At 40.1% G+C, this 25,819-nt stretch overlaps 1 protein-coding gene across 1 annotated transcript; it reads left to right on the plus strand.

The window, feature by feature from the left end:
* Positions 1 to 1,660: 1,660 nt before the first annotated feature.
* On the plus strand, positions 1,661 to 23,828 carry arsj (arylsulfatase family, member J). The gene is made up of 2 exons (XM_072459166.1): positions 1,661 to 1,959; positions 21,733 to 23,828. Exons 1-2 carry the CDS (start codon positions 1,688 to 1,690, stop codon positions 23,129 to 23,131), a joined length of 1,671 nt encoding a protein of 556 aa, XP_072315267.1. The 5' UTR covers positions 1,661 to 1,687; the 3' UTR covers positions 23,132 to 23,828.
* Positions 23,829 to 25,819: the final 1,991 nt, after the last annotated feature.

The following is a 25,819-nucleotide window of genomic DNA, read 5'->3' on the forward strand; positions in this document are numbered from 1 at the left end:
CAAAACAATATTTTTGGGGTGATATTTTTCTTTGCACTGACGTGAAACCCTCTCTTTAGCTTACATTTAGCTATTTTCATATTGCAGCTCATGTTTTTATACTAATTTACATTCTTCATTAAATCTTTTAATAATAATTGTATTTATTTATATTTTATTTTTATCTTTATTATTTTTCCCCTCCATCCCTTGTTGGGAAATGGGAGGTTTTGTCTATAGGAGTTTTTGTTTATAAGAGATCTTCTATTGAGAGTGTTTTTTAAACCTCCTATAAGTTATCTGTTCTTTTCCTCTGTATCTACCTGCGTTGCAACAATGAAATTTCCCCATGTGTGAACAATGAAGGATTATCTTATCTTAAATAATAGTTTGACAGAAAGTAGTAGTTTACTGTGATATTTTCTGTACATATCGCACTTCACTTTTCACAGACCTACAACAAATGTACAGTATGTGGACGATACTTTGGATACATTCTTCCAGATGACCATAACCCGTTCACAGTTCTGATGTAATCTGATCGTCCTCATCACTCTTCTCCTCCAGCGGGCCTCCTCTTCTCTCTGAGGTGGGACTGTTATGTGTGTGCACGCCTCTGCTTCAGTCGTTTGTGTCTCTCCAGGGTCCACACATAAATCACACACACTTTTCACCAGACCAACGCAAACTATAGAGCTTTTGGGGAGGACAGACAGTGTTGAGAGGGTCCTGGGAACAACCTGTGCATCATCATTCACATTTACATTGCATGAAATAGTGGTCTATACTTTTGTAGCATTTGGGTATAGAAAAAAAAATCGATATTGGTTGAATGTCAGTTACACAAATTACACATAATTGGAATCAACAATGAAATTTCCCCATGTGTGGACAATAAAAGATTATCTTATAGTATCTTATCTTAATGCTATTGCAAAAGTCCATATTTAAATGAATGTGGCTGTACCCAAGAACGTACGTTTTTCGCAATAAATAGACTATAATGCTACTAATTTTATTCTATTTTGGATGTGTATATTGCACTGAAAAACATCTCCACAAACCTGACTCGTACTCCTCCTGCTTGTATCCATGGAAACGTTCCTTTGGCTGTAATATTCCACAGTGTTGCATAAAACAAATCTACCAACCACCTTCAGAAAGTTAGTTTTATTGTTTCAGTCCTATTTTAACTGTTCAGAACACACTACATCTGTGCAAATGTGTGTTATATCGTGGCAACATGAAACAGAGCTGCATAACCATCTTACACAACACAACTTCCATAGATAAGACGCGTCTGGAGCTTCCACGCGCGGTCTCCTGCGGTCCTTGAACGCAGCATTAGACCTGTGCAGACCAGCGCAGCTCCAGCGCAGAGGAGAGCGGAGCGGGCTGGCGCGTGGACCTGCCTCCTCCTCCACGGGACGTCCTGCCGGGATCTCACCACTCACACCCGGGTACAGCCAACTCCGGTACAAGATGGACCGATCACGTTGTCATTTGAAGGTTCTTTGACGAACAGCGTTGCTCAGAGTAAAAGAAGGGCTGGACTTTTGCTCTCGGGGCAGTATTCTCTCTTGGATTCAGACGGTTCCACGTGGATTCCTTCACTGACACTTTTCACGTCGCGAGCGGCTGTTGGATCACGATGCGCCGCGCGTCACCTCACGCGCTCGTCCTCACGCGCACCTGAGCCGGAGGAAGCATGCTGCTGCTGGCGTGGGTCCCGGCGGCTCTGGTGCTCGGCCTCATCATCTCGCAGACGTGGAGCGTGCACATGTCCTGGGAGAACCGGGGCACGCAGCCGCACATCGTCTTCATCCTCGTGGACGACCAGGGCTTCAGGGATGTCGGGTACCACGGCTCCGAGATCAAGACCCCCGCCATCGACCGTCTGGCGGCGCAGGGGGTGAAGCTGGAGAACTACTACGTGCAGCCGCTGTGCAGCCCGTCCCGCAGCCAGCTCATGACCGGCAGGTAAAGTCACGCACCGGGCTGACACTCTGGAACAAGGACTGACACAATTATGAGCTATTATTATCTATTTGGAATCCTTATTGGAGAACTGACCTGATGACAGCATTATAATGTAATCTTGTTATAAACTGTAACTGCCTGATTTGGTGACTTGCTATATGATCTAACACCTTCATTAACTCTTTATATAACATGGACAAATAGACACCTGTCACAGAGTACTTTTATTTCCAGAACCGAATACTTAGTCGATATAATAATAAAAAATGTGTAACAGAGGTGTGCCAAATTATTGATATATTGTGATACTAAATGTGGTGATTCAATTTGTTAAGAAAAAGGAAACTTGTTTATGCAAAACATTTGACAAATTCACTAAAAAAGTAGTCGAATATCATGAGCATTATATCGATTACCGCATGTATTGCATAATCGTATCGTGACTGTGTATCGTGAGGGACCCTGTGATTCTCAGCCATATTATGTAACGCATTCCTAGAGCATTAGTGCCCATCTTTTTTTCCTTGAAGCTCCCCCACACTTATACACAAACCGCACAAATACATTACATGATAAATATAATTACTAATCAGCATTTATTTCAAACAGATGAAAAGCAATCGTGGTGTTTTCAATAATTTATTTGGGATTTTTACATTTTAATTTGCACAAAACATTAGCTGAATAAATAATTTGAACAGAAAACTCTAGTGATTTTTTTTTCTTTTTTTAAAGGTATAAAAAGATATTTCTGATTAAATTTATGGTCCATTCACATTTTATGCAATACTTACACCAAGACAATTGCAGGCACATATTACCACATCCCTAATGCATTGAAAAATATGGCCTTTCTTACATAAACTGCATATACTACCTTGATATAAACACGGTTCCAACTGTTATAAAATGTATATCTAGTGTAAACCTATAAGAGCCCGTATTTGTTTTCCTGAACTCAAACACTCGCCTTTCCTTGTCTGAAATGGTGCATAATGTCCCAAAATGTAACGTATTGTTTTAACTATCATCACTCACACAACCATTATAAATCCCACATGGCCAGAATCAAACAGGAGTGCCTGAATATCCCCTGACCACCCAATCCTTCAATCCCCCGGTACTTTCAATATCCCGTTTCACGAGCCGTCGACTGTGAAAGTGTGCTTTGGCGATTTGGAAGCTGTGGTGGTACTCGCGTTTGTCTCGGTGGGTGACAGGAAGCAGAAGTTGTGTCCTCCTCTTCTGATGGGTGGGGGGGGGCATGCGGTCTGGCTTTGTAGTTTGCTTGCACTGAGTTAGCATCAGCAGTTTCCCGTGTGCGCAGCGGGACTCTTCTTCCACATCTGCTCCAGAGCTCAGCAGCACCAGCGGGACCAGTACGAGTACAGTGCGGGTTTGGCACAGGTCCGACTGGATAATGAGTAAAGTGCAGCCACCCACACTCTCCCGGGTTTGAAAAGGTGCCACGTAGGTAGCAGGGAATACATGCTCGTAAATGTGTGTGTAAGGTATTTTAATACGTAGTTGAAATGCACACATGAGCTGCATTGTTGGGGTTATGTGAGTCGTTCTGGTGGCACCTGAGAGCAAGAAGGTCTCAGGTAGGAATTCCAAATGATGAAGGCGTAGAACTCGACTCTGGGACTCGTGATTTGTGACTTGTTACAGTCTTTATACTGCAGACCACTGTATATCTGCTTTTATAAAACATTTTAAAGCACGGTTTACGCTCAACATTATTTTAAAGCTATGAGAATTCACACTAGGTAAACGGTGAGAAACAAAAAAAAGATGAACTGCTTAACTTGGTTGGACTTGTGACACAAATTCTAACCTTATTTCATTGGCTCGGACTTGGAACGTGATCAATGAGGACTAGAACGTGGACTTGCACTAAGAGCCCTAATGACTTCACTTCAGACTTGATGGTAAAATGCAATGAGATCTTCTTCATCATCATCATCTTGAACAACCTACAGGCCTGATCTCCATCGATAGGCTATAGACACACGTGACTATCGCCTCATCAAGTATTGTAATTTTATATAAATGATTAATAAATACAGAGAAAAAATATCGAGAGCTATACTATCGAGTTCAGAAGATGGTTTCAATGTGAAGGCAATCTCCATTAGAATTGCACTACAACCAATGGAGCTCAACTGTCCCGCCCATGTCTTTCATTTTTCCCATGGAGCTTTCTAAGAAAATAAGTTACAAAGTTTAAAGGCACGACGAACCAGATCATAGAAAGTGGTTATGATTGATTCAAATATTTCAGTTAGACTAGCCTACTACGTAATACTTTAAGAAGTTATTATTTTGCTACAATGACTTAATAGAGCTGCCGACACTGATTTGTATCTTGTCTCCTCACATATGCTTTCACTTAAAATGGCTACGCACGCACAATGGCTTTACAAGCAACGGTTAAGGCTGCTAGCCATTATCAGTGATCAAAGATTGTACAGCTGGGTCTAGTTTGTTTCTAGTTGTGTTCAGTAAGCATCACTATCAGCACTATTTGCATAAGCACAGAAAATGTTGGTCAAATTTATATAATATTTCAACCATTGAGCCAGTTAACAAATTAGTAGTTTTTAGGTGCATCCAACTAGTATATCCAAGAGTATATCCAACTCAACATGTACAGTTTGCATATTTTAAGTGGCTCATCTGTACTCAAAAGAACCCATCCCTGTATATTATTAGGCTATGTTTATTTATTTCAGAATGGGGAGGGACAATGCTTATTAATGAACATGTAAACACATGTACATATGCCAGATTATAGCCTAATTTCCATCTGCAGACCTCCTGGCAGGTTGACAGAAAAGAATACTTGTACACATACTATTTACACAGACTGTGCCCAGCTGGACAAAACAGGTGAACCATGACAGGGACAGCGAGTACAGTTTCTTGTTAGTACAAAAATGTTACTGCAACGTAAATAAATTCATATTAATAAATTAATAAAGCAGCACAGTGACAATAAATACATCTTTATTGCACTTACCCCATATTATTATATGATTCCTATTGCTCTGATTCACATAGCACAGATGTTGTATTGCACTGATTCTTATTGCACTGATTCCTATTGCACTGATTCCTATTGCACTGATTCCTATTGCACTGACTCCAATTGCACTGATTCCTATTGCACTGATTCCTATTGCACTGACTCCAATTGCACTGATTCCTATTGCACTGACTCCAATTGCACTGATTCCTATTGCACTGATTCCTATTGCACTGATTCCTATTGCACTGATTCCTATTGCACTGACTCCAATTGCACTGATTCCTATTGCACTGATTCCTATTGCACTGACTCCAATTGCACTGATTCCTATTGCACTGACTCCAATTGCACTGATTCCTATTGCACTGATTCCTATTGCACTGACTCCAATTGCACTGATTCCTATTGCACTTATTCCTATTGCACTGATTCCTTCCTATTGCACTAATTCCTATTGCACTGATTCCTAAAAGACACTACTCCTACTACAAAGACACTACTATAGTGTGTACAAAGACAGTGTGAGGGTTAAACGAGGGACTTGGGTTGTAACTTTGAAACATATTGCACTTCACACATGATCACGTGTGTGTGTTCTGTGTTTTATCTTTTGGCGGCTTGATGGCGCTTAGATCCAAAATGGCCAGGGTCTTTTGTATTGCTTTTCTTTGGCGACACCTCCAGCTGGTCTGTATTTGTGTCAATGGAAGATGTCATGTGTTTGAATTGAATGATAGAGCTCCATCCATCCATGAAGCAGCACGTCACCAGACTAAACACCAGAGAACAAAGTCTTCTGACCCGGCCTGCACCAACACGCCAGGGCAAACATCAGGTGGCATAAAGAATTAATGTACAGCAGTAAATCACTACAGATGAATCCGTCTGTTTAGGTCGGTTACCACGCTGACTGGAAGCATCTACATATTGCCGCATGCTTCTCAGGGTAATAACATTTCACTAGCAAGGACCACGCCACAACAATGAAATACAAAAGAATGTTTATTGATAAGTCATGATGGGTCGATGAGAGATCGATGAGAGATCGATGAGATCGATATGAGAGAGATCGATATGAGAGAGATCGATATGAGAGAGATCGATATGAGAGAGATCGATGAGGGGGATCGATGAGAGAGCTCAATGAGAGCTCGATGAGATGAGAGAGAGCTCGATGAGATGAGAGAGAGCTTGATGAGATGAGAGAGAGATCGATGGGATGAGAGAGAGATCGATGAGATGAGAGAGAGCTCGATGAGATGAGAGAGAGCTCGATGAGATGAGAGAGAGATCGATGAGATGAGAGAGAGCTCGATGAGATGAGAGAGAGAGATCGATGAGATGAGAGAGAGCTCGATGAGATGAGAGAGAGCTCGATGAGATGAGAGAGAGATCGATGAGATGAGAGAGAGCTCGATGAGATGAGAGAGAGATCGATGAGATGAGAGAGAGAGATCGATGAGATGAGAGAGAGCTCGATGAGATGAGAGAGAGATTGATGAGATGAGAGAGAGATCGATGAGATGAGAGAGAGATCGATGAGATGAGAGAGAGAGAGATCGATGAGATGAGAGAGAGCTCGATGAGATGAGAGAGAGATCGATGAGATGAGAGAGAGAGAGATCGATGAGATGAGAGAGAGATCGATGAGATGAGAGAGAGATCGATGAGATGGCTGGGTAGAGACTCAGGATGGGGGCTCTGTCTCGGGTAATCAGCCCAGCCGATTCAGAACCCCCCCTCCATGGATGGTGATGTGTTAAGGTGACGATGATAGAGACATGGGGTGGGAGGGTGGGGTCGAGAGAGCAGAGACAACAAGAGATGCTGGGATTGGCCTTTGCATATATAGGCCTGGAGGTGTGGTTGCTGGGGAGGTAAGAGGTTGAGGCGTGGTCCTGCTCCCGAATCTAAGTTAGCGATTACATCTCCAACTACACTTTATAATTGTGGACTATTTTATAATGTTGGAGATTGTTGCTACAGGCCTTTCTTTTACCTAATGAATAAAATGAACCGATTTCTATAAACACAGGTAGTTTGCATGGCTACATAATGTGTCAGGAATGACTAGGAATTAGGAAGCATTTATTCTAGGACTGCAACAACCTTTTGTTGCTAAGTGATTTTTAATATAGAGAGGGTTATTTTAAGTCTAGAGTCATAGCGATGGAGTATATTTACAGAAAAAACAGGTTTCTATCACTAAATTTACAGGTTTCCAGTGTCATTTTGTAATCCTTGGTTTATTGAGTCATAAAACTCAGAATACTGTGAAACATAAACTATACAGACTTTTAATCTGTGCCATTTAACACAAATAATATTCAAATTTCTTCCTCCAAAGTCTGACCTCTGCTCAAAACCACATGTTTTTACTGACAGAGGAGCGACTGTGGCCTCTTGATTCAAAAAGCCTCCCAAATAATTAACGATTTCACATGACTTTGCCTGTCGAGATGAATTATCCATCCATCCATTTTCTACCGCTTGGTCCCTTTCGGGGTCGCGGGTGACTGGAGCCTATCCCAGTTTAATGCTAGTAGAGTCAAGTTGCATTGTTGTTTTCGGACTATGGAGGATATGGACTCTCTTTATGTCTTTTTGTCATGAGTCGTGGCTCTAGACGAGTTGTCCAAAGTAAATCTCGAACCAAAGTCGGCTTTTTCTGCCTTGAATCCAGTTGAGACGTTGGACTGTCCGCTGAATTCCATTGGCTCAGAGTTTGCTTTTGCTTCACTCGCTGTTGGAGTGTTGTGACTGGTATCTTCCAGCGGAGGTCCTGATTCCGATAATTCCAGAGGTTCTTTGTCATTCACCAACATTTGCAGTTGAGCTGTGTGAATGTATTTGGTCTTCAAGCAAGTCTCAAGTTCTTTCTTCTTCTTTCTTTGTAGGATTTTGGGTCTCGTCCTCCAAAGGTTCTGTTGGTTCCTGGGATTTCGATCACAAACTTGACTCTCGCTAGTGTCTTCTGTTGAGGTTGTGTTGTTGCTTGTTTTGCTCGTTTGCTTGAATATGGACTTCTCTGAAGACAATCCATTTCTAGTTCATCGTTACCCTAACCCGTTGGACATATTTCCTTTCCTCATTAGGGTTTCCACCAGCGCCCTCTTGCATATTTGGTCATGGATACAATCTTCGCGCTTCATATCATTCCTTGTTTTGCCCCTGGACTTTGGAAATATGTCTTTGCCCAACTTGTCTCTTGAGGAAAGGGCCATTTAAATCCCTTCGCTCTGGGTTGGGTTTAGGTTTCAGAGTAGCTGAAGCTGCCTGGGTTGGAATCTTCCACTCGCTTTCTTCAACTTTCCATCTCAGGTGGAGGAACCATTTCAGGAGTCTCAAACTCTCTGGATGCAAGGTAGCACCAGCTTTCTGGTTTTTGGTTTCTTCCCTTTATTTTGCCATTTTGCGTCTCGATGTCACTAGTCTTTAACTATGCCTTAAACTGTTGCCTATAGTATTTACCAAAAATAGTTTGTAAATGTGAGTTTTCTGCGCTGCTTTTGGAGTGCGACTTTCCTACAACTGCTCGAGATATCGACTGACACGCTTTCTGTATAAAGAATGGACTGAGACGTGACATCACTCGTGACATCACTAAACTGGGCCTTCTCACTCTGCTGAGGCAGCGCTCGTAGATTTTTTCAGTTTTTTTAAGGATGATATCGGTGCTCTTTCTCAAAATCCTGAGCTAATATTTTAAATCACACAATATAGACATAGACTATTCTTCCTCTACATAGTAACTGTGGACTTTGCATACATGAATGTTTAAAATGATCACAATTTCAATTATAGTTGTGTTTGTTTATGTATGTATGTCTATAATCAATACAGTTAACCCTGTGATGAGCTGGTCCCTGTCAAGGCCCAAAGTCACTGGGAAAGGCTCCAGCCACCTGCGACCCCTAATGGGAACAAGCAGTAGAAAATGAATGAATGAATGAATGTATTGATAAAACAAGCTCACATTTGTTCTGTCCTTGTTCTAACCAAGCCAATGTTGCAGTTTAAAATGTATGAATGAATTCATATTTGCTTTTTACCTCTCCACATCATGGGACATATCAGGCAATAAATCAGGAAAAGGGTGGATTTTGTTGCATTGACCACAAATATCTGACATGACAATAGCCTAAGTCATGAGTGGGCGTTGACTTCCTGGGTTTACTCTGTAGTAGAGAACATGGACAAGCTGCAGCAGGACTTATTGTACACATTGACTGTACTGGGAGAATGTGTGGCCAGATTGGAAGTTTCGGAACATATGGAAAATATCAACCTCTGTCAAACACGGACTCATTTACTTTTCCTCTAACAAACTTGTGGGGACGTGACCTGCGGCTGTTGATCCCGTTTTCCACATCACATACAAGTAGTGCCCGTGTGACTGGAGATGGAGAAAAGGTGTGGTTTATGATCAAATGAAACAATAATGTGATAGATAAAGCCATGTTTAATGTTTATGGTGAGACACTGCTGGTGAAGAGGAAGACATCAACTTAAAGATATCATTTTGAAACAGCTGATGTAGTTTACTTGTATATATGTTATAAAAGTAGATTACATATATAAATAAGTAATTCTTTCATTCATTTTTGTCCGCTTGTTCCTGTTAGGGTTTTTGGGTAGAGCCTAATCCAGTGATTTCGGGCCTAATCCTACAGCAAACTGACCATGAACCAAAAAATGTAAAACATGACTTTACACCGGTAGTGTCACGCCTTTTAATCAGTTACAAGCAACACCGACAAAACTTTTAATTCAGTAGTGGTCATGAGGAATATTTGAACAATGAGAAACAAACATGGCAAAATCAACAATCTCTTGATATTTTACACTGAAATGCCTCACGGTTTTATCATACATTTTTAGGTATAGTTAAAGTGCTTCATTTAAAATGTCTTCCACAAAACTGATCCGTGTGACTAAACGCGCCGCCACAATGGTCCAACATGAGCCGCCACTATGGTCCAACATGAGCCGCCACTATGGTCCAACATGAGCCGCCACTATGGTCCAACATGAGCCGCATCAAATGGTAAACGTCTGGGTCTAAAATTGGCAGAGGAACAGTTTCCGTGCCGTACCATGACACTCTGTATGACGTTACTTAGTGTGATGTAACGCTCAATGTCCATCCTGTCGCTATGGTGCAGTTCTTTAGCTAAGAGGTGGTTCTGTGTTTGCAGTGGAACATCACTTTGGCGAGTAAGAGCGCTCTGCTGAATTAGAGCCTACATTTTGATATTAAACGTTCCACCAGTTTTTGTTAATTTTTTTCAATTAAATTCTATTTACTTTTGTAACGCCCAAAATCACAACAGTAGTTGCCTCGGAGGGCGATAGTGAAATACGGATTAAACAATGTCTAGAGGGACGAGGGGCAATGTCCATGGGTCCACTGTCCTTAGACCCTCCTTCTCAGCCAGGAAAAACTACAAAAAATCTCCTTGGGAAAAAGTAGAAACCTGGAGGAGTTCCACAGTGAAGAGAGATCCGACTCCCTCAGACGGACAGGCGATGCGAGATATTTATTTTCCTTCTTCTATGTTAATAAGATAACATTGATAACGAGCATAACTATTTAGTGAGGATGGGACAACAGCTCATGCCAAAATTGAAAAAAATTAAAATAAGATAATAAAAAAAAAAGATATAAAAAGGCCTCAGGCTTTAGCACTGGTGAGTTACAACTTGTGAGCAGCTGTCAATCAAAAAAACAGTTCTACAAAGACAGCTAAAATATTACAATACATTAAAATAAATACAAAATTGTGAACTGAACTTTACAATTTATTTACTAAAGATTATTTTAGAATACAATCTTGTGTCTTGTCCTATCCCTACTATTTAGTGAATTCTGCCATATAGAATTTGGTTGTTTTCTATAGTCACTCGCACAATATACTTATGCCCCAAAAACACATAGGTCATCCAGGGTTCATGGGAACACTCTGGCGTACAGGTTGCACTCATTATATTATGATTATTATAGGCTTCTAGGCAAAGTCAGGGTCTTTCAACTCCTCTTTACCTAAGATGTATGACCAAGAGAAAGGTCAGAGGTCAATGCTAAGACTATAGCTAACAGTGAAAGATGAACATCTGTATTGGTATGTGGTTTGCATGATTATGTATTACAGTGATTGATGTTTTTGACCTTGTTCGCCCTGGTCTTTCCCCCTCAGTCAGGAGCAGAGCATGTTATTTGGAAGCTTGGATTATAGTAAAGAGCAGAAAATGACTCCTCTTTAGCTTCAATTTGCATCTCAAACATTGGTGTACACATGGAGGTCATTTGGGCCTGAAATGTTCTCCTCCTTTGGTTGTCACCGTCGTTCTGCTGCAGTTCTAGTCTAAAGAATGTACATAACATAAATACAGTATGAGAGCACAGGGTTTCATTGTTTTTAATTATATAATTGACAAATAAGATTACTTGCCATAGTTGCCAAACAGAGTGAGAGGCCAGGATTCACTTAAATGTGCTTGTTTGGAGGGGAAGAAGTGCATGTGGAAGTGCTCAAGGGCAGAGGGGTGGTACAAATTAGAATTGGGACAGTCCGTACCGTACCCTAGACGTGATAAAGTAAAACAACCTGCAGCGTATGCCGTCAGACAGCCACAAACCAGTTTCAATTGATTGACAAAATGGCACAAACAACTAAGAACTGTGTTTTTATAGTGTTGTTCCCAGTCCACATAAAAAAATGCTATCAATGCTAAAGCTCAATACAAGCTTGTTGCAGTGTTTACTAACGAAGCATGAAATTACTAAATTACTTTTCATTACCACTAATTACTAAAGAAGCATGCTCAAGATGGAGCATTCGCATAAGCAAATTCGTCACAAAGGCGCCGGTCCAGCTGGCAGCCCGGTGTAAACGCTCCACTCTTTTCTCACACTTTTTTCACACTTATTGTGCTTTATCTTTTGTATTTTGTAAATATTTTTTCTACTTTACTTGTACAATAGGGACATGCGCTGGAATCGCTTCAATTTAACTTGTTTTTGACTTTGTTCGGCTGGATTATTGAGTGTTTTCGTCGTGTCGTCGTGATGTGCGCTGGCTCCGAGCGAGGTGCCCCCCCCCCCGCGTTTACACAAAGGAGGAACTCATGAAACCGTTGTCTTACCCGGAGATCGTCACGTTATCCCGGCGGACATCCTAAGATTTTTATAAGAGATCTTCTACAAAGAATGTTTTTCAAACTTCCTATAAGTGATCTGTTCTTCTGTATCTACCTGCGTTGCATCAATGAAATTTCCCCATGTGGGACAATAAAGGAATATCTTATCTTATCTCGTCTTAAATTATCCATCCATCCATCCATTTTCTACCGCTTGTTCCCTTTCGGGGTCGCGGGTGACTGGAGCCTATCCCAGTGACTTCGGGCCTTAGGCGGGGTACACCCTGGACAGTGGCCAACTCGTCGCAGTCAGCAAATTATTACAATGTTAAATATGAATAATTTTCTTTTCAACTGAATTTAATTCTACTGATTCAACTCGTTAAAAAAACTTGGATTTCCTATTAAAACTATAGTATACAGCCAAAAAACATGCACATCCCAGCAGACCTGATAGTACATGTACCAGTGGTTAATAGCCCAGTCACTGCAGGAATATGACTTATTCATTTACATTAGAGCTGCAGAGTGGTGATAGGTGAAAATTTAGTAATGACACCTCTTGGTTGTAATCAGCCTAAGCCACTTAACAGGCCTGAGGAATCATCGTCCTGTTTTAGAACCCTCTCCTCATTTGAGCTAATCGGCCTTCAACATAAAACAACACTTATAATTTTTAGGGTCTATAAAAACCTTTGATTCATTTTAAGACATGCTAAGTGAACTAATCCCTCTCCCTGCTCTCCTCCGCTGCTGCCTGTGCTCCCATCTCTCAGCAGTGCATGTACTTAAACCCCATTAGGTCTCAGAGAGAACAGTCTTTCAGGGGGGTAGGGGCCGCTCTCCAAAAGCTGCTCTGTCACTCCCAACACTGCCCTCTTACATTAGCCTTAACCACATATAGGCTACATACAGAGAGAGCGGGGTCAGCAAGTGAACCTACACCTCTCACTCTCTCCATCATTCAAATCAGTCACTCGCCTCTATACAGTGCTGATTCATAGCCATATACATACAGGTATTTGGACCGGTGAAGCAATGACTGCACAAGTAACTGGACTTCTTCCATCCATTCAAGCAACTTAACTTACGTATTAATATTATTGCCTATGCTTCGTAAACACAATGCAACAACCTTTCTCCGAACAAACATTTAGCTGTAACTTTAGCTGTATGTCGTAAAGGGTACATATAATTATGCAAAATTCAACTTTATTGAACCTTGTTACAACAATGCTGATGTTTTCTCTAGGAATCAGCTACGTACTTGAAAATTTGTTAACGTGAACAAAAGTTACACCATCAAAAGGAGACATATTATACTTTTTTCATGTACTTAGTATTGGACTATAACATAAGTAGCTCATCAGTTTACATTTTGTTCATTATAAACCCCAAAATTGATCAAAAAACACTTACTAATAATAGAAACAAGTCCATTGACCTCCTACTTTGAGTGAATAACAATGAGGAAACACTGTTGCAACAAGGTTAAAACCTCAATAAAGTTGACTTTGCGTAATATGTGCCTTCTAAGTTTATTATGAAGGAAGATACGTCAGAAAATTAAATCAACAGAACACTCGTAATCCAACAGGCATATTAAGATCATGTTAAGCTACTCTTTTAAAATTCCACTTGAACCTAAATCTCACTCATTTTACGAGTACATTTACCATCCTGCGTGTGCACCATGTGAGCGAAAGTGACGATCCTTCCTCAGAACATGACAAACCGCTTTGGAGCTCGCTCGGAGTTTGACGAAGTACAGGTCCAAATACAAGCTGTTCATTGGAACCATATGTGTGCGCTGATGTGGAGGAGAGAAGCACTGCAAATGTCGTAGTAATAGTAATAGTAGTAGTAGTAGCAGTGTTCAGTGCACTTGCTGGGCTGCTGGTGTGTACGTGTAGTCTCTGGGTGATAGTACAGTTAATGGTGTGCATGATTTGTTGGGCTTTTGGCTCAGCGCTAAAGTAAATATACAGCACGTGTCCAGTATCACTCATTCACTCTGTCCACACTGACTGAGCTGGAAAGTGCTGGGCTCATAGTCGAACACTGTCAAACATGGTTTCTGTAGGACTTTTGTTGCACATTATTAGTTATGATAGATAACACATGCATGATTCTGAAATAGAAAGCTCAAACCATACTATGAAATGGAGATGTATACTTTTTATGCAGGGGTGTCCAAACTATGGCTCGTGGGCCAAATGCCAGACTAAATGGTCCAAACAACAATTTGAACATTTCTGCTATCATAACCTAAATAACAACTAATTTGATGTGATACAGATCTAATATCAATGTTCCAAGCCTTATTACAGTGTGGAGGCTCGTCAAAACTAGATTAAATGCACAATTTCCAATTATTCACTTCATTGTCACGTCGACTGTGACCGTCCACTCCGTATATGTTTCAAAATGTGGCTCTTTGTGAACAACAAGTACAAGTACAACAAGTTCCACAAGGTTTGAGAAAGGTATACTCTGTTTACTCACATCACATCTACATTTTCGACTAAATCTGAAACTAAACCTGGACTAAACCAGGAACAGGACACGACAAAGTACTGTAAGTATTGTAATTGTGAATCTGTGCTTTTGTTTCCATCTTTGTTTCCCCGCCCACTTCTCCTATTGGTCAGCCTGTGTCATGCTTTGAGTAAATGCCGTTGAACCTGAACGCTGCTGCCCGGTGGTCAAGTGGTAAAAGGAGGTAGCACACATGCCAGGCTCTATGTGCAGCCGGCCGCAGTGTCGTGACAATTTACTGCATGTCGTCCCTTCTCTCTCATCCACATTTCACACTCAACTATCCTGTCTAACAAAGCCTAAGGGCCAAAAAATACACACAAAAAAGAAAAAAAGAATGTTTAGCGCTAAAATGTTTTGTGCAGTATAATATACAGAAAAATACTACAATAAATGATATTTTAACTACTTTAAGTAACTAACAATAACCAAAACAATAAAAAGCTGGAAAATCAAATACAAATGTACGATATTGTTGAGCTGCAATAAATAAATTACAGAAAGAAACACTTTAATATTTAGTTAGTAGTGGTAATTAGTCATAGAAGTTACTTATTCGACCATCTACAGAGAAAAAATATATTGTTTCAGCTATTATTTATTGAACTACACATCAATATAGTAATTATTATAATAGCCTCGATGAAGCAGATCATTCTAGTTACATCTTAAAAGCAATACAAAGCATTTAATTGTCCAAAAATGAAATATATGCCGCTCATTCCCTGTTAATAAGAGTTTTTTGTTTTGTTTATAAGAGTTCTTCTATTAAAAGTAAGTTTATCTGTCCTTTCCCCTGTATCTACTGCGTTGTAACACCAAAATCTCCCCATTGTGTGGACAATAAAGGAATATCTTATCTTATCTTATTATCCACTCATCTCTACTTTATGTCACTGAGTCCTTGTCCAATATCAGCATTTGTAATGATTTCAACTTACAAAAACGCAACCTGTTTTGCCCATTCATATTTCAAAGTTCCAACAAATCACTCAAAAACCTCCAGAGACCAGTCGTTCCCTGTAGCATCCATCATTTCAGAGCCTCATAAACAATCGCTCCCAAACTGTCCTACAAAAAACACAGAACTTACCCGCCATCCACCCCTGTACATAAGAAGAAACAACGCACACATACTTTGAGCATCCACCTTTGGGACATGCAGCAGGTTTGAGTGATTTGTGGGGCTCTCATTGGGCGCAGCAGCAGGACATTCTCATTACAGCCGTAACCCTGTGGTATGTCAAGCCTCTTAAGGGTCAGAACTCAAGCATGCACCAAACACGCATATGATCAAAGGGATTTTAACTTAGATACCTGCAGGTCTGGGTTGCTTCACTTGCGGAGAGTTGATGGAGAATGGCTGAAGAACAAGTGTGCTGAATAAAAATGATCTCAGAGGAAGCTGGATTGTGGTTTATGAACATTTATGGGCAAATAACGAGACATACTTATGCACATTCCTTGGTCAAGGGGAAAATCCAGACCAATTATGCGGAACAATGTTTATTAATTACCCAAAATAGTACTTTGAGTGTTAGTGTCTGGCTAGCATCTGTTGCTAATAAGCTATAGACCTAAAAGCATGCACAGTATTACAGTAAATGTATGTTTCCCCCAAAATTCCAGTTTTAAAGTAAGAAAAAAAATGTCAGCACTGCTTTGGTAATTTCATTCACAATGACCAATTGAACCAAGCTAATACAACCCTTGCCCAGGAGCGTTTCTCTTTAGTAAACTAGTCATGTCATGCACGCTGATGTTCCTCTTAAGAAGAAGAAAGAGGGAATTAACTCCCAAACAACACGGCTGATCCACTGTGGGTAGACACTAGGTCTGTTGTCTAAATTCTTGGTTGACTAAAAGACCTTTCACATTGATTAGTCGACTAAAACGGAGCGAGAGTGCTCTAAACAATTACAAATTTCCATAATCTGACCATATTTCTAACCCAAAAGGCATAAAAAATATCATACAATTTCACACAAGTTCCCTTGATTAACAACAACCAAGTAACTGTTCAAAAAAGGAGAATAAATGTAACAGTTACTCAAAAAAACAACAGATAATTCACTCTGTGTCTGTATGAATATTAAATAATACATTATTTGTTAACTAATAAAAAGTTTGGTCGACTAAGACTCCATCAAGATGCACCTTGGGCAGTTGAGTGGAGCCAGTTTTTTGACCTTCTATTGCCCTTTATTTTGTTGAGTAAATAGATTTTAATTGCAATTTGAGCGCTCTCCATAGATTTATTCTTTCCATTTGTTCCTTCCATTCTTTCTCTATTTACTGCATTTAAAGTGTTAGGCCAGCACAGAATGCAGAATAGTACGTTTCTTCTTCTTTTCATGCTATATATTAAAGTGAATATTTCATTTGCTATCCCTGCAACTCAGCAAAACACAATTTAAACACACAAAAGAACTTCCACTTCTACCAATCCCAAAAGCAAACATTAATTTAAATGTATATCCAGGAAATGCATGCACTTTTCATTACCACTGACTCTGCAAGCTATCCAATCCAACATAGCCAATCCTGGGAAAGGCCCATCTTAAGGGAGGTATAAGTTTACCGCTCAGTGTGACAGGATCAGAGGAGGTCAAACGAGTACATGAGGCCCTGCTACCAGCACTAACTCTATCTGGATAACTTTCCTTCAGACCCAGGGAGCTTTGATACCCACACGGGACGGTCGTAAACGTGGCTCTCCAATGGGAAAGTCCTGGTGTTACGTGTCTGTCCATCAACCACCCAAGCTTCTGATTATAGCTGCAATGTTAGACGCCTGAGACACCAATGACAAGTCTGAGAAATTGTTCGATTTCATCCTATTTCTTGTAATTCTGAAATGAAATATTGAAATTTGTAAACCAGCCTGAGTCACACCGATGGACCACAAAGCTCTCTTTATGCCATCAAGGATATTGTTGGTCTCCTACAGAAGTGACAATACATTCATCTCTTTGCGTGTGAAATCAATGCTCTAACTGGACTTACAAACTACAGCTAGAATCACATTTATTAGTGCGAGTAGATTTATAATTATTGCCAAACTTGTAAATGTCGTCATTTCAATAGAACGTTAGGCCGAGGTTTCCGCTGCACATGTGCCACAGCAGGGGGCGAGATCACAAACAACGTGCTCTGGCTCTGACTTTGTAATTCACAAAGTTGGCAGCTAAGAGGTTTGTTGGTGCAACTATATCATGATAAATGTATACTAAACTTGCTGTAATGTTCCACAGTGTAAGATTAAATGTGCTTTGCTTAATTCTGTATCGGCTCATCGGCTTTAAATCTACAGCATAGGCCAATATTTAAGTTGGGGTAGCCAAATTCTCAAGATGTAAAGCTTGTGAAGAGAGAACTGCACACGTCTACATTGATGGCTCATGGGTTAATTGTATGTCACTGTATGTTGTTGTCCATCTGCACTGTTAGGTAGTCATGAACAATAATGCATCTCACTGAAAATGCAAAGGGGCGATACTTTAAGAAGTTTTAATCTTTTGCAGCTTCTGTCCTCGAAATGGTAGTTCTAACAAGTGTGTGACATCACTTTGGACCCATGAAACGAGAATAAGGAAGCTTTTTGTCCATTCAAATTGGATATTTTGACGAAATGATTCAAGTCAACCCTAAATATCAGTCAAAAATATTGGCAGAGCTTGTGAAAAAACCATATTGGTCTATCTTTAGTTACAATGCACACCTGCTTAACATGGGACATTTTCTGGGCCTACAACATTACACAGCATGTTTAAATCAAACCCATGTACATTATGTTCTAAATCTGATATCACTACAACCTCTACTGTGTAATTCTGTTTGACTCCACATCTCCTCCACACTCCAGCAGAGCTAGAGCTGTATTTCTGTGTCTGTTTACTGCTCAGTGCATGTTTGTATGGCTCATTGTTTTCATTGAGCTAACTCTATATCATGCTTTTTATCACTTTGTTTGAAATTATTTAGACAGAGGACATGAGTGTATACTCGTGTGGTCCGCCGCAAAACCATGACCAAAACCAGACAGATTTGAAACACTTTATATGGGGGATTTCGCAGAGTTACAAAAGTTGCTCTCAAAAACAGACTTTTTTGAGCTTCTACTCTTTCACATGATACTCTCCTTCTATAGAAAGTGTTCTTGCATGTTTGTAAAGATCATAAATGGAAGACAACATGGAAACAACAATGATCTAGAGAAGAACATCATGATAAGTCGTTTTTTTCCTGCACAATCTGGTGGTTACGATGACACAAAATGTACCACAAATGATTATCGTCAACTGTTTTTATTGTTATTGTTGTTTATTGTCTCATCTATACTCTTGCACTCTTTTGGCAATAATGGTATTTTGTGAACAAAAAAAGGAGGCCTTTATTAATTCATTCATTTTCTTCCGCTTGTTCCCGTTCGGGGGCGCGGGTGAATGGAGCCCATCCCAGTGACTTTGGGATTTCATATTTTCTTTCCCCAGATTATTTCTCCTAGATTTTTCTTTAGATTGTGTTTTCTAATTGTTACAAAAATAGAAGATCAATGAACCTGAATAGGTGGCTGTATGTTTACTTGACCATCATGAAAAGTCAAATTATACTTTATCCAAGAAATATTGATATTGATATCAACAGGTGGTGAAGAGGCATGTGTTCTCACTCTGGGGCTTTAGACTTTGAGTAAAAGCAGACATCCCGACTCCAAAAGTAATGAAGTTCCAAAGTCCCAGCTGAGAGCTCTGCTGTGAGGTGCTCCAGTCAGCTACAGTTTAAATAAATACGGCTTTATTATCAATGTCAGGCCAAAATGTTACAGTGGATCTCATGAGAGATGGGAATCCTTAAAAAGCTGATCATTACTCTTATGTGTGATTATTTAACTTTAGGTGTTCATCTTGTGACTGGGCATGCTTGAAATTAGAACTAGAAGAGAATAAAGACCATGTACTGATGGGCATATCTTGCTTTAATGAAGATGGATAAATGCTCTATGTCCTCATAAGTGTCAGTTAGAACAATAGTAAATACAGTAAACGTCATGTCATGTGAGGTGAGGTGAGGACTGGACTGGGAATCACAGGGCCCCTCACAATTTGATGCGATACATAGCTCACAATACGATCAGAACAGTATTTCTTTGTTAAACCACAAACATAATATAAGATACAACCTTTTTTGTGGCGCTGTCATTATTATTATCTTTTTACTATACCAAAAAATACTGCAGCCCACACTGTCAATACTGCGTCACAAAATGTTGTATCACGATATATATACATTTTTAATTTGCAATATTTTTGAACACCCCTAGACATTATCACTTTCAAAATGTTTGAATTATCTATTGATTTATTACCAGACGTTTTAGATGTATTTAAGCAAGAGAAGTCAAAAGGTAATGTATGATGGGAGTTTGGCGTACACCAGAACATTGTTGTTTTTGTTGAAATGTATAAAGCATATATATGTATTGGCCCTTCTCAAACTTGTATCCAATTTCAAAAAAGCAATGATAAAACTAGTCTATTATATAAAAAAGGAACAAATGCATTTATCATAAGTGAAATTATTTAAAGAGTTATGCTAAGAGTCCGTTAGCATAGAGACCAATCCATCCTAAACAGTGAAAAAACTCTAATGTGACCAATTCCTACAACTTTCCAACGCTTTCCATCCCACCCCTTTAAAAGCTCCTCCTCCTCATCACGCCCTGACGATAATGAGTTGTGAACGAACATACAGTCGATTCAAACTTGTGGTTACGCCTCATGTCAAACTCACTGAGGTGCTAAATTCTTTTCCATATCAGATCATTTCATCTTCACCCTTACACTTTCAACATGGCCACTGCTGCTGTTCCATTACCCGCTGATCACCCCTCTGTTTCTTCTCCACGCTACATCGTAGACCTCGCCTGGTCCCGCTAACCTCGCCGCTAACCTTTGCCACCGTTTAGGCTACGTATATACACCAGCGTATAGCACTCCACTGTCACCTCCTGTGTGTTTCATTTGGAGCTGTGTCAATGTAATTAGAGTCATTTTGAATAAAGTGCACGTGTGTCACTGCCAATCCCCATGTGGGACAATAAAGGAATATCTTATCTTATCTTATCTTATCTTATACAATGAATCTTACTGTAGTGAGAGTCCGCTAATGGGCTTTGAGAGGAGGGAAAAACCACTTGCAGCTTTATTAGGCTTTATGAATGTTTTACTGGCCACTCTATCCAGATGATTTGATTGGAATGACATACAGTAGCATGTTAAAACCATAAACTGATGCTGAGCAGAATTACAGTTTCATTTATTGGGGGAAGTTCAAATGTGGATATGGAACTTTTTACTGTCATGCACAAATTGCTTTTTGGAAGCGATCTTGCAAAATGTTGGTTTGTAAGTTGTTTTACGTTAAGTTCCAGGTTCCGTTTTGGTGTTATTATTTGGGGTTTTATAGTTTTTCACAACTTGTTCTTTGTTATTTCAGAAAGCAAACCAAAACTTGAAGCTAATATGTGAATACAAACAAAACATCCGTTGAAAACACTGCCTGAGGGTTCCACTGCTAGACTTACATGGTATATTATAAGTGTGGAGCCAATGTGAAGTCAGGAATCACAGATAGTTTAACAAAAGCAGGCCTAAGCAGACTTCTCATTGAACAACAGCCTAAACAATTTTCAGAAAAGCACAGTGTGTTCACCGTTGTATATATTGGTCGGCACATTTACTTCTCGGGTGATATTTTAGGTGCCAATAAAAAACCACAGGCTCCAAGGTATGATTTCACAAAGTTGGGGTGGAGGTCACAGAGCATGTTGGCATTCAGTTGTACACAAAAATAAATTGTATTCAATGTGGGCCAGTTTTGAGGGTCTGGAAACTCTCAAATGCACTTACTGGTCTCAACTTATATACGTCTTTCTCACAACAGTCAAGTAAAACTACAACTATATCAACATACGTAAATCAATCAATGGTATGACATTCTTTGTAGAATTGTGTAAGATCTTTTTAAATGATTCTAAGTTGTTTTTTTGCTCTCATTTGCAGGTATCAAATCCATACAGGGCTCCAACACTCCATAATCCGAGCCACCCAGCCCAACTGCCTACCTCTTGACAACGTCACCCTGCCCATGAAGCTAAAGCAGGCCGGCTACTCCACTCACATGGTCGGCAAGTGGCACCTTGGCTTCTACAAGCGCGGTTGCTTACCCACTCAACGCGGCTTTGACACTTTCTTCGGCTCGCTGCTCGGAAGCGGAGATTACTACAGCCACTACAAATGTGAAGGCACGGCCCGGATGTGCGGCTATGACTTGTTCGAAGGCGAAGAGGCAGCTTGGGACCAGGATCGCGGAATGTACTCGACAATGATGCTAACCAGAAAAGCTATTAGCATTTTGGCCAACCACGATCCCAATCAGCAACCTTTATTCCTTTACCTAGCGTTTCAGGCGGTCCACTCTCCGCTGCAAGTTCCGGCGCGCTACCTTGAACGCTATAAAGGAATCCCAAACTTGACGCGACGCAAGTATGCCGCCATGGTGTCTTGTCTTGACGAAGCCATCCACAATTTGACCATGGCGTTGAAGCGTTATGGCTACTATGATAACACGATTATAGTGTACTCTTCTGACAATGGTGGGCAACCGCTAGCTGGTGGTAGCAACTGGCCTCTAAGGGGCAGCAAGGCGACATATTGGGAAGGTGGTATCAAGGCGGTTGGCTTTGTTCATAGTCCGTTATTGATGAACAAAGGGACAAAATGTCGTTCTTTGGTTCACATCACAGACTGGTTCCCTACGCTGGTGACTCTGGCGGAAGGAACCCTGGAGGAAGATCTCAACTTGGACGGGTATGACGTTTGGGAAGCTATTAGCGAAGGTCGTCCATCACCTCGCCAAGACATTTTACACAATATTGACCCAATTTACATCAAAGCCAAGAACGGTTCCTGGAAAGCCGGGTATGGGTTATGGAACACCGCGGTCCAGGCAGCTTTGAGGGTTGGACACTGGAAACTGCTAACTGGGGTGCCCGGGTATAGCGACTGGGTTCCTCCGCAGACTTTCTCCACCCAGAGGTTAACCCATCGCTATCATAACGAACGGATACGCTGGGATAGGGGGAAGTCTCTGTGGCTGTTCAACATCACGGCCGATCCATTCGAAAGGGTGGATCTCTCTCAAAAGTACCCGCATATTGTCAAGAAGATGCTAATGCGGCTAGCCCATTACAATAAGACGGCGGTGCCAGTGCGCTACCCGGCCAAAGACCTCCGCTCCAACCCGCAGTTGAACGGAGGGGTTTGGGGGCCGTGGTACAAAGACGAAAAAGAAAAACAAGATGAGCAACACATAAACAATCATCTGACGGAACTTTCAAGTAAAAAGCTTTGGAAAAATAAACTGAAACATCGGAAATTGAAACGGCGAGTTGAGGAGTAAACGCCAATATTTGTGGAAAAAGATGATTTATTTCTCAGGGACTGACGTGTTCTATTTTAGGAATGTGCGTCCAATATAAAACTAGACCCCAGTGTATTGAACTGTGATTTATAGTTATAGAGTACGCTGTAGTAATCAACTTGTTTCAGCACTACTGTCAAGACGGACAAAAACGGAGACCTCGTGAATGTTTTGGTCCAGGCAATCGATTTATTTCAAAGAGTTGCACAAATTGGGGCAAATTGAAAGTCATTGCAATATCAGCAACCATGATATCTGTCTTTAAAATGGCAGTGATAAGCAAAATGCCATATATTTTTGAGAGATTAGTGAGCATTATCTTGCTCTATAACTCCAAACAATAACTATTCAAAAAACCATATTAACATGTTTACAAACATCTTTTTGTGGCAATTAATGACAGTAAATATGTGAATCGTGATGTTATTTGGAAGATGACAATAGACTATTGTATTTGTTTGTTTGTTTCTGTTACTGTTAAAAACCCGTTGCGTAAAGCATCGGGCTATTGAAGCTGTGATGTTACTTTGAATAGAAACGTTTTAGTTTAACACCGGAATAGACGTCAACCTTGAACCCAAATGTATATTGTACTTGTGGACTCACTTACGTACAGAGAACTTGTATTTTTCTACACTGTTTTGCATGCTTGAACAAGTGCATCCGATCTTTTCCCGCCATTTAGACAAACAGTCTACCACATATCATGCTGTGGATAACAAATCGAACATGGAAATTGTATATATATGTATATATATAATGTAAACAGATGTTGAATTTATGTGATGTAGGATGTTATGCATTGGTTTGTTAAGCACAGACTGTCCATCCTTTATTGAAAGAGTATGTCTCCCCTTGTTAGATTTGGTCTTTTTTGAGACAAGGCCAAAGTGAATGTAAGACAAACTGACTAAATAAAATAGTCCTTGACACTCATGTCTCTTCATGTCTGCTTTAGATTCATTGCACTCTTGTTTCACCTTTTAAAGTATGTTTTATATCGCAGGGTTGACTCGGCGCCAGACACTACAAACCACTTATGGACTAAAGTACTGTACAGCTAGAGATAAAAGCTTTAAAATATTGCCTTATAAAGCAGGATTTTGTGTCTAATCAATTACTTCTGTCAAATTACAGTTTAATGCCCCTGGAACCTACATAAATTGCATTCAAACTGAACAGTAAAGTTTTTTTCAGCGAAAAACCATGAGCGAAGAACATGTTTCAGAATTTTTTTAACTGTACTTATTTAGTCCCTTTTCTTACTCTGATGTTTAGCCATGAAACAACTGTCTGATATAGTCACAAGCAGTTGTTACACTGTGAAGGACAAAGGTGTTTTCCTGAACTAGAAGAAATGAAAGTCATGTATAGGCCTTTTAATTCTTCAGATAGCCATCACATATCCTGCAAGATTAAAACCTTTCCAAGTTGTTAACATTGTAGATTTGAAACAGTTATTAATGATATAAATGTTTCCTAATGCGGGATACCGTCTAATCCTAAATTTGAATCAATAGTTACACATAATCTTCTCAATTCTCAATCTCAATTAGCAGATAATACTTCTTATTACTATGGCTAAGATTTCCACTTTCCATTCTTATCATGTTGGTGTTTTAACAGTGATGAAGTGCATTTCTTGCCCACAGACCCACACACTCCACTGTACAATAAATCTGGATCTTGTTTTGCCTGGTTGTCTCCCACAGTGTTTCGCTCTGACTGCGCACATTTGTGGTTAAACTTTTGGTTTGAGAAGAGAAAGAGTAGAGGGGGTTTTCCTTTAGAAAGCGCTCCAGCCCCGTCCCACCGGCTACAGATGGATCTCCTACATTTATACAGTAGTCAGTGCCAACACATGAGCTCAGTACAGCCAGGCCTTCACTGTAACTCCTTTTAATGTGCTTAAAGGTTACAATGCCAACAAAAGGTGGTTCCCTTGACTTTTGGCCTGTTTAAATGTACTTTTTTTGTTTTTTCTCATTAATTTTTAGTTTTCAGCACAGCATCTGATTGTTATGTTTTTTTTACATTATCTTTCATACATACTGCGAATGTGTTTTAGAGTGGCAAAGTAGTGCGCTGTTGCCTCCCAAGAAGGTTCCTAGATCTATTTGTGGATAGGGGCCTTTCTGTTCTGTGTAAGTTTTTTCCAGACACTCCAGTTTACCACTTAAAGCATGCACGGTAAGGTTTATCCTCCATTTATACTTTTTATGTCGCAAAATGGCTCTGAAAATGCATCACACTATATTTGGTGATCCACAAGGTTCATTATTAGGACCCACAAAGTTTACAGTGTTTTTGCATATAAAGAGTTTGAGTAAAGTAAGGGTTAATGTTAATATTTCCATCAGTTTTCATAGGTGCAATGGAATGACAAGAATTCTTTCCAGCTCCTGTGACACCAACAAAGGTAAAAAGCCCATATCAATGTAAATGTGTATTCAGACTTATGGAAAACGAGGTGCGGTGAATGTCGTTATGCACGGTTAGGATACACAAATATCTTACATATTCTTTTGCTATGGAACCTACCTGGATGAATGAGGAACTTTTTAACTGTTTATGAATTTGTTAAATGTGTGAACACAACTTTGTGTTTTCATGTTTGTATATGTTTTACTTTTCTCTTCTATTTCAGAATCAGAATCAGAATAAGTT

This window comes from Eucyclogobius newberryi, unplaced genomic scaffold, assembly GCF_026437365.1.
Source record: "Eucyclogobius newberryi isolate DKJ021-1_F unplaced genomic scaffold, fEucNew1.0.hap1 SCAF_22, whole genome shotgun sequence".
Taxonomy (NCBI): domain Eukaryota; kingdom Metazoa; phylum Chordata; class Actinopteri; order Gobiiformes; family Gobiidae; genus Eucyclogobius; species Eucyclogobius newberryi.

What these genes read in the sequence shown, in the direction of transcription:
- arsj (XM_072459166.1), top strand. Translation starts at nt 1,688, where the DNA reads ATGCTGCTGCTGGCGTGGGTCCCGGCGGCTCTGGTGCTCGGCCTCATC. An exon ending in AGCCAGCTCATGACCGGCAG is followed by an intron (nt 1,960 to 21,732) that starts GTAAAGTCACGC and finishes TCTCATTTGCAG; the next exon opens with GTATCAAATCCATACAGGGC.